At 32.8% G+C, this 16,668-nt stretch overlaps 2 protein-coding genes across 2 annotated transcripts in view; one reads left to right on the top strand and one right to left on the bottom strand.

The window, feature by feature from the left end:
- LOC119072657 (elongation factor-like GTPase 1) overlaps positions 1 to 15,291 on the top strand; it is a 67,808-nt gene extending 52,517 nt beyond the window's left edge. The window contains exons 9-10 of the mRNA XM_037177916.1: positions 12,393 to 12,577; positions 15,022 to 15,291. Coding sequence (XP_037033811.1) covers positions 12,393 to 12,577; positions 15,022 to 15,210 — 374 coding nt within the window. The 3' untranslated portion in view covers positions 15,211 to 15,291. The remainder of the gene's footprint in view (positions 1 to 12,392; positions 12,578 to 15,021) is intronic.
- On the bottom strand, positions 73 to 10,263 carry LOC119072672 (protein giant-lens). Its single transcript, XM_037177943.1, has 4 exons — positions 9,430 to 10,263; positions 1,791 to 2,329; positions 1,250 to 1,421; positions 73 to 1,170 (listed from the first exon to the last, which is right to left on the bottom strand). The coding sequence occupies exons 1-4, from the start codon at positions 9,646 to 9,648 to the stop codon at positions 958 to 960; spliced, it is 1,143 nt and encodes a 380-aa protein (XP_037033838.1). The 5' UTR covers positions 9,649 to 10,263; the 3' UTR covers positions 73 to 957.
- Positions 15,292 to 16,668: the final 1,377 nt, after the last annotated feature.

Raw genomic sequence — 16,668 nt, 5'->3', positions numbered from 1 at the left:
GCAATACTCTGTTGATCAATTCAATCTGTGGCTTTGTTGTAGTCAAATAAAAGTACATTTTGTTATTATAAAAAAAAAGGTTTTTCGTTTTTATTTTTAAAGCTGCAGCTATAACATTTTGCCCCCTAAAACATAAAATATTTTTACGTAATTTTAATGTACAATTTAAAAACTAAGATGAAAAACAAAAAATAATTTTTTACAAAAAAAAAAGTTTTATTCTTTCGTACTTCGTATGGAATCTTTTCGCATTATCTGATCAAATTTTATCGTTAAATTAAATACAAAAATTGTTCAATAAACACAAGTTTGGAATTCAAATTATAAAAAAAAACTTTTTACAAAAACATAACATTTTCAGGTACATCTATTTATACAAAGAAAAGGGTCTCGTCGCATCATCATAATTACAGAACATTTTTTCCCCAAAATACTTATTACTTGAATGTTAAATAAAAATGTACAGATCGCGATATTACTAAGGCTTAGTTTCACTTAAAAACAAAATTATTCGTCGCATTTATTTCGCTGTGTTGGGTTAGGGCCTTTTTTTTCTTTCTTTTACGTTTCGTTTATTTACGCCTAATTTAAATATATTAATTTCATTAATTAATAATTAATTAACATTTGTTTATAACCTTTTTAGGGTATTACATAGTGAATACATTGAATAACTTAAGTACATCTATACTTAGAATGAACGTCTCCTCAAGAACATAATTATAATTTTTTTTGTTTGTTTCGGCCTATATCATGTAATTGACTCTGTAAAGTAGCTACTACTTCATTTCTCTCCATATTTATATTTTGTTCACTTAATTTATTTAAAAAACGATTTCTATTCACAGTAGCAACATGTAAAATTTCAAAAATATCTTCCCACACTCCCATCCATTCAAAAAATTCCATCCGGATTCTACACAAAATCAAAATAAAACTAAATCAGAAAATCCGTTGCTAATTCTCCGGCAAACAATAACCGGAATATGTACGAATGTTATCTTCAATGTAACTCTTTCCCAGCAAAACGCCAGCATCCGTATGGTGTCTGGGACATCGATGATTGCGCGGGCATTGGCACAACGGATTAGTGTTCACTTCGTCCAAAAACTCTTGCCGTTTTCGGACCGTAAACAATTTGCATGGCTCTTTGCGTTGGCATCGCAGCCTCTGTGGGAATAGAGAATTGAATATTGAGCCTTTGCTTTCGTACCATTTGTTTCAGAGTTTGGTTGGTGGTGGTACTTACACTTTGCGGAGAGCATGCAAACAGATACGTGTATCCAACGGGTCCGGTCTGTAGTGGCTCTCGTCGTATTAGATAGGTGACTGAATTTTTGGGACAGCGACAATGAACGATTTGTTCGGTTACATTCATGTCCGGTGATGACTTCAGTGTCCACGTATAATCTCGGAAGTATCTGCGTAAAAGTATTCATATTAGGGTCTGGTAGTAATTATGGCATTCGAGTAGCGACTTGAGAATGACTTGAGTAAAGGCCGAAAACACCACAACAATTTTACATTGATGATGTCGACAATTATTAGTCTGAAAAACGCAGTATAATTGTCGGTCCTACCAACAGAAAATTGGTCGTGTGTTTTCGGCAAGTTATTCTAGTACTTCAGACGTACGCTCATACAAACAACAGTAATTTTGCAATACTGAGAAAATTCATAAAACTTTAACTGCTTATGAGAGTGAACCTCTTTCGCCTATTTCCATGCATTAGAAAAACCAGGAATTTATAAAATTCGAAAGTTCAAGAAATTCTTATTATTCAATTTACCTGCACTGCGGAAGTTTGTGAATTGGTTCGCATAATTTATAGTGTCTCGTCTTGTCAGCTATCGTATGACCATCTTCAACTCCAACCGCCGCCGGACAACCACCTATTCGTTGAATTTCCGCTTTGTGATTGGAATGACGGAATTTCTTTGAGTCATGCGGATCGCTAAACTGTTTACGAAACGGTCGAATTTTATGATTGCTCGGATGATTGTAATCATTGTAATCGTTATCGTCCAGCACAATGTCGTCCTGGTCGTAAAATACACCCAGTTTCCGGAATAGCGATTTTAAATGTTGACTGTCGGCGTCTGCTTCACCTTCCGCATAATCGGTCGGCTTCGGTTTCTGATCGTCTAGCAGCAAATTGTACACTTGTTTCGCATTAAGTTTCGTTTCTTTTGCGTGGTTTATAACGTGGGAATGTTTAGACGTCGATTTCGGACATCGACACTGTCGTTCTATCCACGGCGTTTCATATAAATCTATTTTCGAGCATACCGCATTTGGCGCACAGACTGGTAGATCCTTTTCGCTGTTCTGAAAGAAAGGAGGAAAAGTTCGTTGTTTATTTGTGGGTATACAAGAATTTGGTATTGTGGACGGCAGAAATGTGAAACTCTCAGAATCGACAACATTTAATTGATTTTTGAATTATAATTTAATGGAAACTCCAGTAAATTTTTAAAAAAATTCTCAAAATTCAAACGAACCTCAAACATCTGTAAACGTTAATTGAGCTACCGAAAAATCTTGTTTTTTTATTACATTTACATAAAACATGCAGCACATCTGTAAGCTCAAACCGATTAGTTACTCTAACAACCAGTTATTACGCGAAAAAACCTGATAAAAATTAGAAGTGCTTCAAACGATTTTTTTTATAAAACACACTGTCTGGCTAACTGAATAGAATACAATTCGTTTCAACACTATTAACAAATGCCTGAATGGTAACTTTTCGCCACAATATGTTGCATTATATTTGAGGATCCTATTTTTTGCATGGGAAAATCCCAAAAATTCATTCAAAAATTAATGCAGAAAATTGTTCTTTTCTTCAAAATAATTTCGAGCAGCAAGCATCCAACAGACAATACGTAAAAAAAACATACTTTTACGACAGGTTACACAAAAAACGATTTATTTCGTCGGGATAAGAACCATAAATACCATTATTATATTGGCAGTTCCATTTTATTTATTTACCCACTGGCAGTTCAGGCTCAGGTATACATTATGCTAAATATGTTACACAAAACCTTATAGCCATAAAAGGTTTAAATTTAGGTCTTATACACACAGACACATTTTATAACTACTTCCGAAAGATCTTGAAAAAAGTACACAAAGTTCTTCCGGTTGTTAGTTGTTTTTTCTACGTTAGGTACAGAAATTTGAAAAGAATTTTTATGGGAAGCATTTCCGATTTCTTTTCAATATTTTTTTTTCTTTCGTATGTTTGTCAAGCCTCATCAACAACAACCAGAACAACAACACAAAAAATGAAAGAACGGAACTAGAATATATAACATGCGGAGCTGTAAATGTTATATGAATAGGAAAAAGGATAAATAAACATTAAGTGAATTTAGATTTTCTTTTTTAAATTAGCCATAAGTCAAGGCAATTATGTCGTAATGTTCGTCATTATTATAAATTACGCACAACAAAAACCATCAGTTTTTACAGCACAGATCCGAGATAACCTAGCCTAACCTGCATTGAATGTAACATGATGTGTATCATGTAATTATCATTAGTAATAGATGAACCGCGCCATTAATTGAAGTTAATTAGTTCCGAAAAAAAAATATTCCACTCTGATGTGTGTCTGTGTGATTACCAGTCATAGAGAATGTCGTAGAAATTAATTTAGAATTTAGCTATGGTGTGACGTCTCTGAATTGAGAAGTTTAAACATTTTACGCAGGTCACGCATTTTGTTTATCACAATAAAATTGTAATGAGTCATTTTACGACCGCTAACATTCATCAGCATATCTGCGTGTACGAGTATTTAAGCGAGTGTCGTAGAAGAGTTTAACATTTTGAATTTTCTATTTTTGGATGTATCGCATGCATAAGATTATCCCATGCAATTAGTCTTAATGCGCTTTTATATAGATGATGTTTGGCTATTATTGGTACGGAAATTTTAAGTTATCGAAGGAATAGATTCGATTTTTTTTTTTAAATATCGAAATCGTCTTCTTCTAGCAACGGTGCTTATATTAGTAGGTAAATCTAACTATAAAACGAATTTTGTTGATATGTTTCCTTCAGAGTATTCTTTCAAAAATCATTTAAGATCTGAGGCAAGAAGTCAGTGCATTAAGTAATCAATGCAAGCTGGATGACTGCACAAAATAGATAGAGAGATCGATCCGATCTGTTCTTGTGGTCTGTCACCTGTGACTGGTGTTCATTTTCTTAGAGATTGCCCACTCGAGTTAGCACTTTCGGATATGAGTTCCAAGATGATGTAACATATAGAGAGGCTTTCTCATCTCTCTGTGGAAAGGGCCTTTACCTCTCACTAGGGACTGTGGAATTCCCCTGAAAGCAGAAGGCCAGAGAGTAATGAACAAAAGATCTATGATTCAGGCATTTGTCTCCTTCTAGAAAGCCTGTTATCGATTCAAGAACGTCCGAAAATACCTCTATGGGACTTTACTATTATGAAAGTTGTGACGAAGTACATAAGATGAAACCTACTTAATGAATAGTTAAATGCAGAAAAGGAACATATTGGCGAATTATAACAAAAATGAAATTTCATTCATTTATCTCCGTTCCGAATAGCCTTACAATGTTTGTTGTTTTAATCTATCAAAAAAAAGCTTCTATTGATATCGTCAGTCTATTTGAAACAGAGCGAAGTCAGTTACAATTAATTTTTCTTATAATTCGCTAATGTGATATGTCTTTGCATTTAACTAATTAAATATCCACAACATAAACCAAACTAAAAGTTGAAAATTAGTGATTTGTTCATCATTAAAAAATGTCTCTGGTGTTAATCCAGTCAAAACCATTTGGAACCACCTGATAAAATGGAGTAGAATTTTCCCAAATTTTCCGTGGACTGGGTGTTGTTTCTACTCGCCACTCACCATTTATCCTTCTGGTGAAACCTAAGCTAGTTTTGATATAGAAGAACAAAACGCTATTATCTCTAATCGTTTACTCGCACAAAGTTGAGGTGATCATCGCTATTGTGAAATTCATAATTGTCGCTCATCAAGACAATAAGACCATAAGGCTTTTCATTTACAAAACTGGTCAAATTTCACCATATTTTGCTTCATTCATCCTTTGCGTAGACAATAATGTATCCCTAATGTGCATAAGGCTTTTCAACGTTTTGTCATCGTTCTGCATTGACAGAAAAAAATCCCACTAACAACAATGAGCAAGGAACTCTTTTGTTTCACATAATATAGGTAATAAAAACTCAACGACAAAATGTTGGTTTGTCAACTCTAACTTCAGTACACAGACAATGCAAACAATTTCCTCAAAATCATATTGACAAAATCTGTACACAATTGTAGGTCGAATGTGATCGGGTTAACAACAATTCTTAATTCTATTAAAGTCAGAGAGACCATTCAAATGCGGTTCAACAAAATATACGAACGAGATTCATTCAACTAATTTAAATAATTAAGAAGAAGAAGCAGAAAAAACACACTCACTGAAAAAGAATTGTATGAATGAAAAAGGGTTACCTTTTCCTCTTTAAATGCGACACATAGCGTGTGTACATTTTAAATGAAAGAAAAATCTTCTGAGAGGTAATGCCTATTTACACTCGGTATATATACATATATACCCATCCATTCAATAATATATTGTAAGCATCAGTGATACAACAGAATGCTTATTTAAAATTGGATTTTTTTTCTTCTTCTTTTCTTAATAAAAAACCTATTGAGAAAATAAAATCTTAGAAAAGCAATATACATAAATAATGCTTTGCTATAGCACCGGATGTCCGGTTTGAACTTAAAATTTAAATGGTAACACGAATGGTTTTATACTCACATGGTATAATGACATGGAACACTTGCATACTTTGGTTGCTTAATTAGGACACGCCCTTAAAACTCTCAGATTTTTTTAAACCAAAAATTGTTTTTTTTTTGTGTGTTATTCCTCCGTAAAAAAAAGCTATCACACCATGAGCGATATTAACATTAATACTTCGAAGGGAACGTGTGTGGAGATAAACAAAAAAAAAAAGAAAATATTTCAAAATTATAACGATCATTTTGTGAGTTGTAAATTCGAAAAAAATGTAAACATAAACTATCCAAAAGCAACGTGAATTCGTGTTCGCTCGTAAACAGTTCCTCTAAAATTAATGTAAAAACCATTTAGCGCGAAATGTTTAAATTTCATCATAATATAAAGCGCACACGAATATATGTAGAGGAATATGCAAAGCATATTTTAATCTACATAAAATATAACCTACCCACTCTTTATAGTCTGCTGTAATTACTATTTTTTTGTTTGTTTGTTATTCGATTTTGGTGCAACAACACATTAGACATGTTTTACATATTAAAATATGTACGCACGCACAAATCGTATAATCGTTTTCGTATGATTCGTTTGTGACGGTAGAAGAGAAAAAAAAACGCAACACAAACTTTTTCATTTAAAGATCCCCATTGAAAAATTTATGAATGAACGACGCGAGTATGTTATGAATGGCAAACCGTTCTGCCAAATAAAGAAGAGAAACTACATATATATCATAGTGTTGTGTGTTCTTTGTGCGCGCGTAGTTTGTTGTTTTTTTTTCCTTCTTCAAATAAGAGTCTTCTACACACTATATGGTCGAAGGTGTATATACATATATAACACGTCTAGTAGTTGATGATGATCATGATGATGATGGCATAAAATTGGGTACCCGTCATGGACTTAAAGATGTCGAAGCGCGCAATCTTAAGCAATTTATAATAACAATTTTTTAGGTGTTTTCTCGGAGTGTATGTGTGTGTACTGTACGTATAGCTGTATAATAGCAGATCGGAATTCTTGGGAACAAATGAATAGAATTAATTTTTGGGTTTTTTGATCAGTGAAATTGTTGATCGTTTTTGTTGTGATGTTGTTTGTTGGATGTCCGATGTAACAAAAAACAACAAACGTCTCTGGATTCTTAGAACGTCTACGCTGATAGCAAAAAAAAAAAAGTTTTTGATTGAGAACATTCTCTCGAACAAAGTGCGTTTTAAGAGTTCTGGTTTCACTTTATAGTTATATTGTGAGGTCGAAGTGAAATGATATCAATTTAATTTTCCGAAACGGTGATTCTCGAATCAGAAATATTCGTAATTTCTTCTCCGTTGCGAGAGAGGATTCAAATCCAACTAAACGAATGAAACTTTTATGTTTTGAAATTCTTGCTCGTCCATTTTAACGTTAGCATTAGCAATAGAAAGATTTGTTTTTAATCAGGCGACAAGATTTTTTTTTTGTAAAATGATTGATCGTTAAAATCAAATTTCTGTGCCGTGAACGTTGTACTTGCTACCGAATATGAATTGGAATTCGATCTATGATAGTGTTTTATTATGTCTGTTCAGTTCATACAACATGCTTTGATTGTTGATTAATTGACGACTCATATCAAATTCATTGGTTAATTCAGCTGAAAAACGTTAAATATTTGCAAGCAATGTTACGCTAAACGCCAACGGTTGGCTTAAATTAGCCATTTTATTTAAGTCATTTACAAACAGATAGAAAAGAGCTACAATGATCAAGGCCGAATTAGCATTTGTAGCGCCCGCGCTGGTCAATAAACCTTATAACGCCACACTGGACATTTATTACACATTTTTTCAATTTTCTACTTTGTTAGCACATATCGTTCTCCCAGCTAGCGCACTGGGCCGGGCACAAGACTATGGAATGCCCAGACTTTTGCTAATTTTGATTTGATCATTTGAATCAGTTTTCCCAGAAAAATATTGGGTTGTGACATGAATACCATACCATAGTCCTTTCGTGTAGGTGAAACAACTAGAGGAAATGGTGGGACAGGTTTTAACCGATATACTATTTGATCAATTACCGGTGGAGAAGACCAAATTGTCGGCAAAGTAGATAAAATAGGAGGAACACAAGGGAAAATAACAAGGTAATTGACAATCGGAGTCTGCTTTAATGATCGGAAAAGAAAATTTGAGTGAAAAGATTTGATCTAATTGTTCGAGAATCCCTAACTTAAACTTATACCTTTTACAACCAAAGCACAGCCTGTTTATAATTAAATTCAATATTTGTCAGACAAGCCAAAATCAATACGAGAACATTGATGTTGAATGGACATTGTTACATCAACTCAATCGATTCTAACTAATTGCCGACAATTTAGACAACAAATCTTTTTAAATTCTATCGGTTTTTGTTCAATCGTTTCCTGCATTCACTTAAAATCCGACATGAAATGTTCAAGTGTGCAAATTTCCCACATTACCAATCCGTACTTCCCATAAATGTTGCACGAAGGAAACACAAAACATATGCATAAAATATCATCAATGCTTTTTTCATGCTCTAAAAAAGGAAACCCTAACAAATTGTTCACTTCCTTCAACGATTTAAACGGCGATACGCACAACAAAGGCGTACATGCACACAAATATGTCTACTTAAATTATTGAAGAATTACATTTTTTGTCAGATTTGCCTTAAATCGAAAAACAGTGAATCAATTAAATGTCGAATTGAGTGCATGCACACGACAATTACAATTGCGTTTAATTAATTTCAATAATCATTCATCATTTCGTTTAAACATATTTTGTGAGAGTGTGAGGAGAGACAGCCACAGAGCGAAAGAGAGAATGGAGAATGAAATAAAAAAAAATTACAATTCGGTTCATTTACGAATGAAATCTGTATTAACTACTTCCAGGTACACGTCATAGTTTTATTTCCATTTAATTCTTATTTTTCTCCGTTGCTATTATCAAATATCAATCATACCAAGTTTCCGAGTAAACAGAAGATAATAAATGCCTTGTGCGTATTACGGATAGCAATTTACGTTAAATACCAAGAGGTACAAAAAGGTGTATAATACACAAACCTATGGAATAAATATACTTAAATGTTCACATCCGTTGTAAAAGGATTTTTTTTTATAAATATTTCTCTCTGGCGCGCACATTAAATATCACAACCAAAGTATTAATTTGATTTTCTTTTATTATACCTCTTCGACGTACGTATCTATCTATATCTACCTATATAATACGAATAATGTTTCTACATGCTTTAGATACCTTTTTATATTTCAACACAGACACTACTCAAATGCATCGGCACCAAGTTGAGTGTTTTTTTTTACTTCGTCTTTTTTTTTTGAAACAGGTGGTCATAGATGAAAATGACGTATGCAATATACTGAGTGTATATGCAGGTCTTATGTATATTTATAAGAGAAACGTAAGATTTTTTTACTCGTAAAAATTTAGTTCAAAAAGTTGCGATTATTTAACAAAATATTTTTCAATTAAATGGACATTTAGCGTCTAGTATAGCGTCTACCAAATGGTTGTCGATCGAATATGTCAATATCGGAATATATGTATGTATTATGGCACTCTTACCCCGACTTGATACAGTATTCGTGGTACTTTCATTTCTTCCATTTGTCGTCCTCTTCTCTGGCTCGACGCCACATCTGTTGTGGATTTATGTTTGACAAATTTACTGTCCACATGTGATATTTCCGATGTGCTAACTTCGAACACTTCCATGGGTAATCGGGTTGGGTATGCTAGGTGTATGTGGTAAAACAGCACTAAATAGAACACTTTTGAGGACATTGTTGAATTGATTTGTTGATTTGGAATGCAGTAAAATATTTTTTTTTTAGTTTTTCGGTTTTCTGTTGGGTCTTTTTTTTCTTCTCTTCATACAATTAACACAATCAATTTCACTGATTTAAATTGTTTTATTTATTTACTTTTTTGTTCGAAGCACACAAAAATCTCTTATACCTTAATGTGTGTATACCCAGTCCACTATATTATAAGCACTCAGGTTTATTTATCAGAAGAGAAGTTTTTTTTTGTTGAAAAAAAGAGTGTGTATAACCTGAAATATAATCACTCGCGTTCTTCAGAAACACACAAAACAGAAAACCACAAGAAATGGATATTATATTGCGCCAATATTTATTACTCTCAACAATATCGACTGTATTATATATATCTATCTCGCTATATATGTAAATTAACGCTTTTTCAATCAGTTTCGGTAATATTTTTTAAACCGCCCATACCTGCGCTATTATGATTATAATCTCAACAGTTATTTAAGAAATGAAGACAAAAATAAAATAAAAAAATAAACAAATAAACATGACGACTTTTTCGGGTGTATGGAATAAAAATGCGGGAACCTTCAGTGTCGACTCTTTACTTTCCAAGCAATTCAAATAAACTGAAAACTACAAAACAAAAAAACGACTTGAAAACTTGAATGAAAAATACATTAAACGTGGAACACGCACACCATCGCATTGATTCATATCGAATATACACACGTTCTACGTGACACATTTTGTATATACAAAGTTTTTTTTTGTTTTTTTTTCTTCTCTGATTTTTCTTATGGTTGTATTGTGAGATATTCCAACATGCCTAAGATACTACATGATGTACACTTTTAAAAATTATTGTTTAGTCGGTTCGGTGTAAACAACGGACGAACCAAAACATATTTTTACCTTTCATTCTTTTATGCCCTTCTCAACTTTCACAGAATCGATTGAGATTTTGTCCAGAAAAGGACGTGAATTCATTTTTTATTTCTAGATTTGTCACATAGTTATAGACGAGCCCCTCTAACAAAACACTGAAAAAATGAAAAATCAGATCTATAAAATCGTATTCAAAAATTTATTAAACAACTGTTATTGATTATTTATGACATCAAGTGCAAAGTGCCTAATAAAGTACTTTGCACCGATACAATGACTCAGACAACAGACGCATCTAAAGTGTGCAAAGAGTGCATATTATGTTGCTGAGTTAGATAAAGAAAATTTTACTCCATGACTCGTTATGACTTTTTTAAAAGTTGAAGAGGAGTTTTTAACCAATAGTTTTCAAATTCGTCTCTAGTTGTAACACCTTTTATGCCCGTGCCACAATCGTACACACAATATAGCCAATATTGGCATTTTATTGGCATTAAAAAGTGAATTATATGAGCAAACTGCATAAAACGATGTGGTTATAACGAGTGAAGCGAGTACTTCACATATAGTAAAAACACCAACTTTTTCTCAACTTTTTGCATAAATAACTATTAAGTAGATACAGCAGTGCGATGGAAGTGGTTGTGCATTATCATGTACATATTTACGCACTAGTGTGTAAAAGTGACGGTTGTAAAAATGAATATCCCATCTTAAGTATTAACTGAAATTTTTAGCTCTTTTGACCCGTTGTCAACCTCAGCTTCAACTCAGGTGTTCATATATTTCACGCGAAATTTTCATGACGGAATGTGTTAGGAAAATAGTTATTTTGATACAAATGATACGCTGATTTATCGTTACTCGTATTAACAATACCACTCTCAGTGCAAGAAAAACTGGTCCATTATGTCTTAAGTCACTCCTGAGAATACTTGCCAAGACTTCATGCTTGACTTATGAGACTGTTGTTCGAGACCCAAATTTCCCTCACAAATACAGATCGACTTAAAGAGATGCACCTGTTACCTTGAGTGAAGTTTCTCTTATTTTCGATAAAATGAAAAAATTTGGATCTTTGAAACACTTGCAATTCTCACTATATTAAATCACTTGGCAGTGTACGCTGGTTAATTCAACAGAGTACAAAAATATGAATTAATAAAAAAAAACTCACCTTTATAGACAATTTTTATGTATCCATCCATATATACGCTTATATGTACATTCTACATGCAACAAAGTTGAATTGCTTCAGGCAATATTTACAAGTTTGTTATTTACACTCCTTTAGTCATTTTATGTACATAGTTTTCTTAGCACATAAACGTGATTCTTATGTACAAAGAGATGAATGAAAATATATCGTTTTTACTGTGCAGACTATCGGACATAGTTTTATGGCACGTTATGTATAATATACATAACATCATGGCACACACTCGTTTATTAAGAGAATTAAGAGAAGAAGAAAAAAAATTAAATAAATAATTTGAAATGATTATAGTAGTTTTCCGATAAGCAATTCGATAGAAATAAATTAAATAAAAAAAAACTTTTTTTTTCCTTCTCCATACATTAAACAAGGTATTTCTACAAAATACCAATCTAGACTTTTAGTAGAAGATATCTGAAATACCTCTCTCTCTTAATATCAATAAATTTTATATAACATTGGAATGTGTATCTCCTCTCGAAATACACCTCATTCTATTAAACTTTAACTATAATAATTGTGGACATAAATTGTCTCTTTTCTTTGAAATATTTATAGGAGAAACCAAAACCGATTTTTTTTTGATTTCCATCTGTTGTTTCCCATTTTATGTATCATTCATTTTACGATTATTTTTGTTGTTAATACAGGTCGAATGTATGCAGTAATTGGACGTCGCCATGGTCGCATACTGTCCGCCGATTTAACACAAGGCAGCGGCACATTCACGGTAATGGCCGTTATACCAGTTATCGAATCTCTGAACTTTGCTCAAGATATTCGAAAACAAACATCTGGGCTAGCCTGTCCGCAGCTTACGTTTAGCCATTGGGAGGTAAGTGTTTTTGTTATTTTCCTTTACTAGGGAGTGAAAATGGACTTTCCGTCCCTAGGGAAAAGTCTATAATATATTTACCCGATTTTATTTTTCCAATTTTCGTTTCGTTTGTTATTATAAAATGGATTTTAGAAGGTAGATGCCGACTGTCTATTCTTAAGTGTACATAATATTACAAGTTTACGTACAATACATACCTGTTCGTTTATAAAATTATATGAACGAGAGATAAGTTGTGATCACGTGGACCTTGATGCTTAAAGAATGCCGTTAAAGGAAACGATGATTTTTTTTCGCATAATTTTTTTTTCTTCAGTTCGTTCAAATTTAAACGGTTAACATTGTTGTTGATACGAAAACGAGTTTATTAATTCGACGAGAAAAAAAAAAAATTGAACATTAAAAATCATCGACAACATTATCACCCTGTAAAACCGATTGACAAGAGCTTTAAAAAAGATACAATCTACGTATTTCCAGTAGCTGCTTCGTAAATTACTTTTAAATTCAACAAGTTTTTTTAACAATTTTTTTTTTCCTTGGCTAGTTGGTCTGTACGTGTGTATAGCTATAACTATATATATAATACAATGCATATGTAGCGTGCATTAGAGCAAAGGAGAGGTGTAATATTAGACTTTATGTTACAGAATGTAAAACGGAAACGGGATGATGTTTAAATACATAATTGAGTATATAATACAAAATAATAACAAACGGATCATACAGAGAAGAAAAAAAATGGTTGTGATTTAAGATTGGTTAGTCGAGAGATTAAGTTTTTTTTTGCTGCCTTCTCTTGTGTATAGAATATTCGATATTTTATTTCGATGTCCTGCGTAGTTCTTATTGAGAAAGAAATATATTTGAAATTGGAGGAAAAAAATGAAATTTTTGAGACGTAGTTTGGGTATTCTTATGTTCGTATATAAAGTGTTTATGGTAATTCTCTGGGTATAATTTTGACCGTATCGAAACGAAGCTATTGTTATTTAACACACAACCAGCTTTATAATCCTTAGCAAGTGTTAAGTGGTCTTTCAGAAATGCGTTCATTATGATTTCAAGTGGGATGCACTTGCTCCCACAACATGACATCGATTTATACAGATAATATTCGTTCGAGTTTCATTTAAAAAAAATAAATAATTTAATTAACCGCCTTGTAACTTCAACAATTAAATTGATTTTACTGTTCAATTAGACACGGTATATATTGCGTTAGATTACGCTGATATCCATTAGTGATAGATAGGTAGCGGTGCAGGAATGTGTACACAAATAAAATGATCGCATATGAATGAGTATTCTAAACATAAACGGCAAAGTTAAGTCAAATCGATTGTTGTATTTTTGTGTAGATTTTTGTCGCAAATTCTTTACAATTCTGGTGAATTTATGTTCAATTCATATCCAAAGTGGAATTTGTTTTTCAACGCCACACTTGCAGGCATAACTTAAAGCTTAACGTTTCGAGTCAATTTGTAAATTTCAATCGTCTTGTAAAAGCTCGCCAAATTAGTTTCCAAATATGTTTCTGCTGCCGTACAGACTATATGTGAGACTAAAACTGTAGACATCTGAAGTTGATCTCAGGCTGAAATGCTTTGTGAAATCAGGTTTACATGTTTTGAGTTTTAGCCATATCAGATCGCAGGTCTTTATGGTCAATTTGAAGAAAAGTAGGAAAACTCTTAAACGATTTGAAAAATTCGGAAAATCTAATTACGCCATAAACAGCTCTGAACCTTTACCTTTAAAATAAGCTACCACACGTATCTCTCCGTTTCATACAGCCCTGTCAATAGTTCGACAAAGACACCTCTGCATTTAAACTTTGAAGGGGTGGTAAGGGGATGGTTGAGGTGGAATTTGTTTTCTCTTCTTCAGAAAACTATTTCTTCGATGTCCACAACAACTTCCAATCACTCGTTTGTCGGAACTCGCTCGGTCAACGTTCCTTAACAAAATTTGCGCTATTGACTACACTAGCAGAACATAAAGGTCAATCGTCACTTTATAAATTCAACGAACGAATATGCTGATTAAGATGCAGCAACTGTTTTTGGGTTTATTCCACTCGCCTTCGGCTTGTTCCGTAAAGGCCACACTTGCCAAAATAACAAACTTACAAGTAAGGACGTAAAATACTATTCCCTTATTTTCCGACATTTAAATCAACTTTAATGCCAGGCCCTTGTATGAGAAAAATAAGAGTCTTTATTTCATGTATGAAAAACTGTAAAATCTGCACCGAGAAGAAGAAGAAGAAGAAAAAGAAGAGCTTTCCTCAGTTGCTTCCTCAATGAGCCTCATAGATGTTCTCTTTTTTTGTAAGCAATTATAACTAACATTCACTCTTGAGTTATAGAGTTATAGCTCCTGCTCCACGGCATGTAGTTTAAATTCTATTTTTGTTGATGTTTTTCTTCCTAATTTAGGTGGTCGATATTGATCCATACTGGGTTCCATCAACTGAAGAGGAGTACTTGCATTTCGGCGACAAAGCAGATTCCCAGAATCGAGCTAAACTCTACATGGATTCAGTAAGGAAGCGAAAAGGTTTAATGGTCGAGGAGAAGCTTGTTGAACATGCTGAAAAGCAAAGAACTTTATCGAAAAATAAGTAAAAATGAAATTGGCTGATGTGTGTGTAAAACGAACCGTATAAATTGATGAATTTTATAAAGAGTTTGTCGGAAGTGGAAAAAGTTGTTTCAATAAAAATTAGAACCGAGTGAGAACTATTTGTGAGAAAATATATTCTTAACTTTTCCTACATTTTTATTTCCTGAAAATTAGCAAAAATGTGGAAATATTTGAGAAAATGTTTTCTTTAAATAACCACGATTTAAGTCCTGCATTAAGAAAGAAAGATCAAAATCGGGAAAATAATCCATATACAATGGGTTAGGTATCCTAGTTCTGAAATCTACATCGACACTTTAGTCCAATCACCAAAGGCCACATTGTCCTTAGTTGCTAATGATGAAAACATTTGCTTGATTAACACATTGAGTGCTTTTGTTGATTTGACTCGAGAGTATCTGACAACTAATTTCCATATTTTCCTTTTTTTGAAAATCTGGGTTCATTTTCGTTCGTCGACTGAAGGATTTATCCGTTCGATCCTTGTTAAAGTGGATTAAGTTGGCGAGAAGGTAAATGTTTAAACAAACAGAATGAAACATGTTTACGCTAGTGTGAAGAAGAAATAGTACTTTGGTGCACCATTTGAAGGGCAACTTGTATGTATACCGATTTGCGAAGTGGACCGTACCATGTGAATTATGGATGCCACAACCCCGAACTAAAACATGGTTCTCTTTTTCGTGAAAGCTAAACTTCTACATACAACCACCGTCAGTAGAGACATTACTCTAAATTGTTTTTCTTTTTCTTTATTAAAAGCGAGAAAAAAGGCTGCAAAGCGCAACTGAATTGATAAATTGCAAAAACAAATCTCAATCTTTATTTGTATAACGTCAAAAAAGAGAATCGACCTGAATTCAACCCGAATGAGCAAACAAAAACAAAAAGCACGGATTCAAGAAGCTAGTTGCAGCTGAGAAGACAAAGCCAAGTTTTTTATGCTTGGTTACAGTTGATAAAGGAGCAGAAATTCATCAAATGTACTTCTAGAATTTGACGATCTAAGATTTGATCTAAGAAATTTAACGAATCTGAAAGACCTGACTATCCATAACCCAATCATCCTCCTTGTTTTTGATGTGGCAGAAACTTGACTTCAAAAAAAAAATGGGAAATCTTTTTTTGTCAGCAAAATTATTCTTTTTTTGCAGCAAAATTATTTTTTTTATCAGCAAATTTATTCTTTTAGTTCAGCAAATTTATTGCTATTGTGACCAAATTTAATTCTTCGTCTGCAAATTTATTTTTTTGAAGCAGCAAATTTAATCTTATTTTGTCAGCACATTTATTTTTTTGCAATCTGCAAAATTAAATATTTTTTTAGCTATTTTTTAGCAGCAAATTTATTTATTTCTATCAGCAAAGTTAATACTTTTGTCAACAAATTTATTTATTCGTCATCAGCAAAATTAATTGTTTAGTTTAGCTATTTTTTA

This window comes from Bradysia coprophila, chromosome II (genome assembly GCF_014529535.1).
Source record: "Bradysia coprophila strain Holo2 chromosome II, BU_Bcop_v1, whole genome shotgun sequence".
Lineage (NCBI taxonomy): Eukaryota > Metazoa > Arthropoda > Insecta > Diptera > Sciaridae > Bradysia > Bradysia coprophila.
The sequence above is the reverse complement of the archived record's forward strand: the minus strand, read 5'-3'. Positions and strand labels throughout refer to the sequence as shown.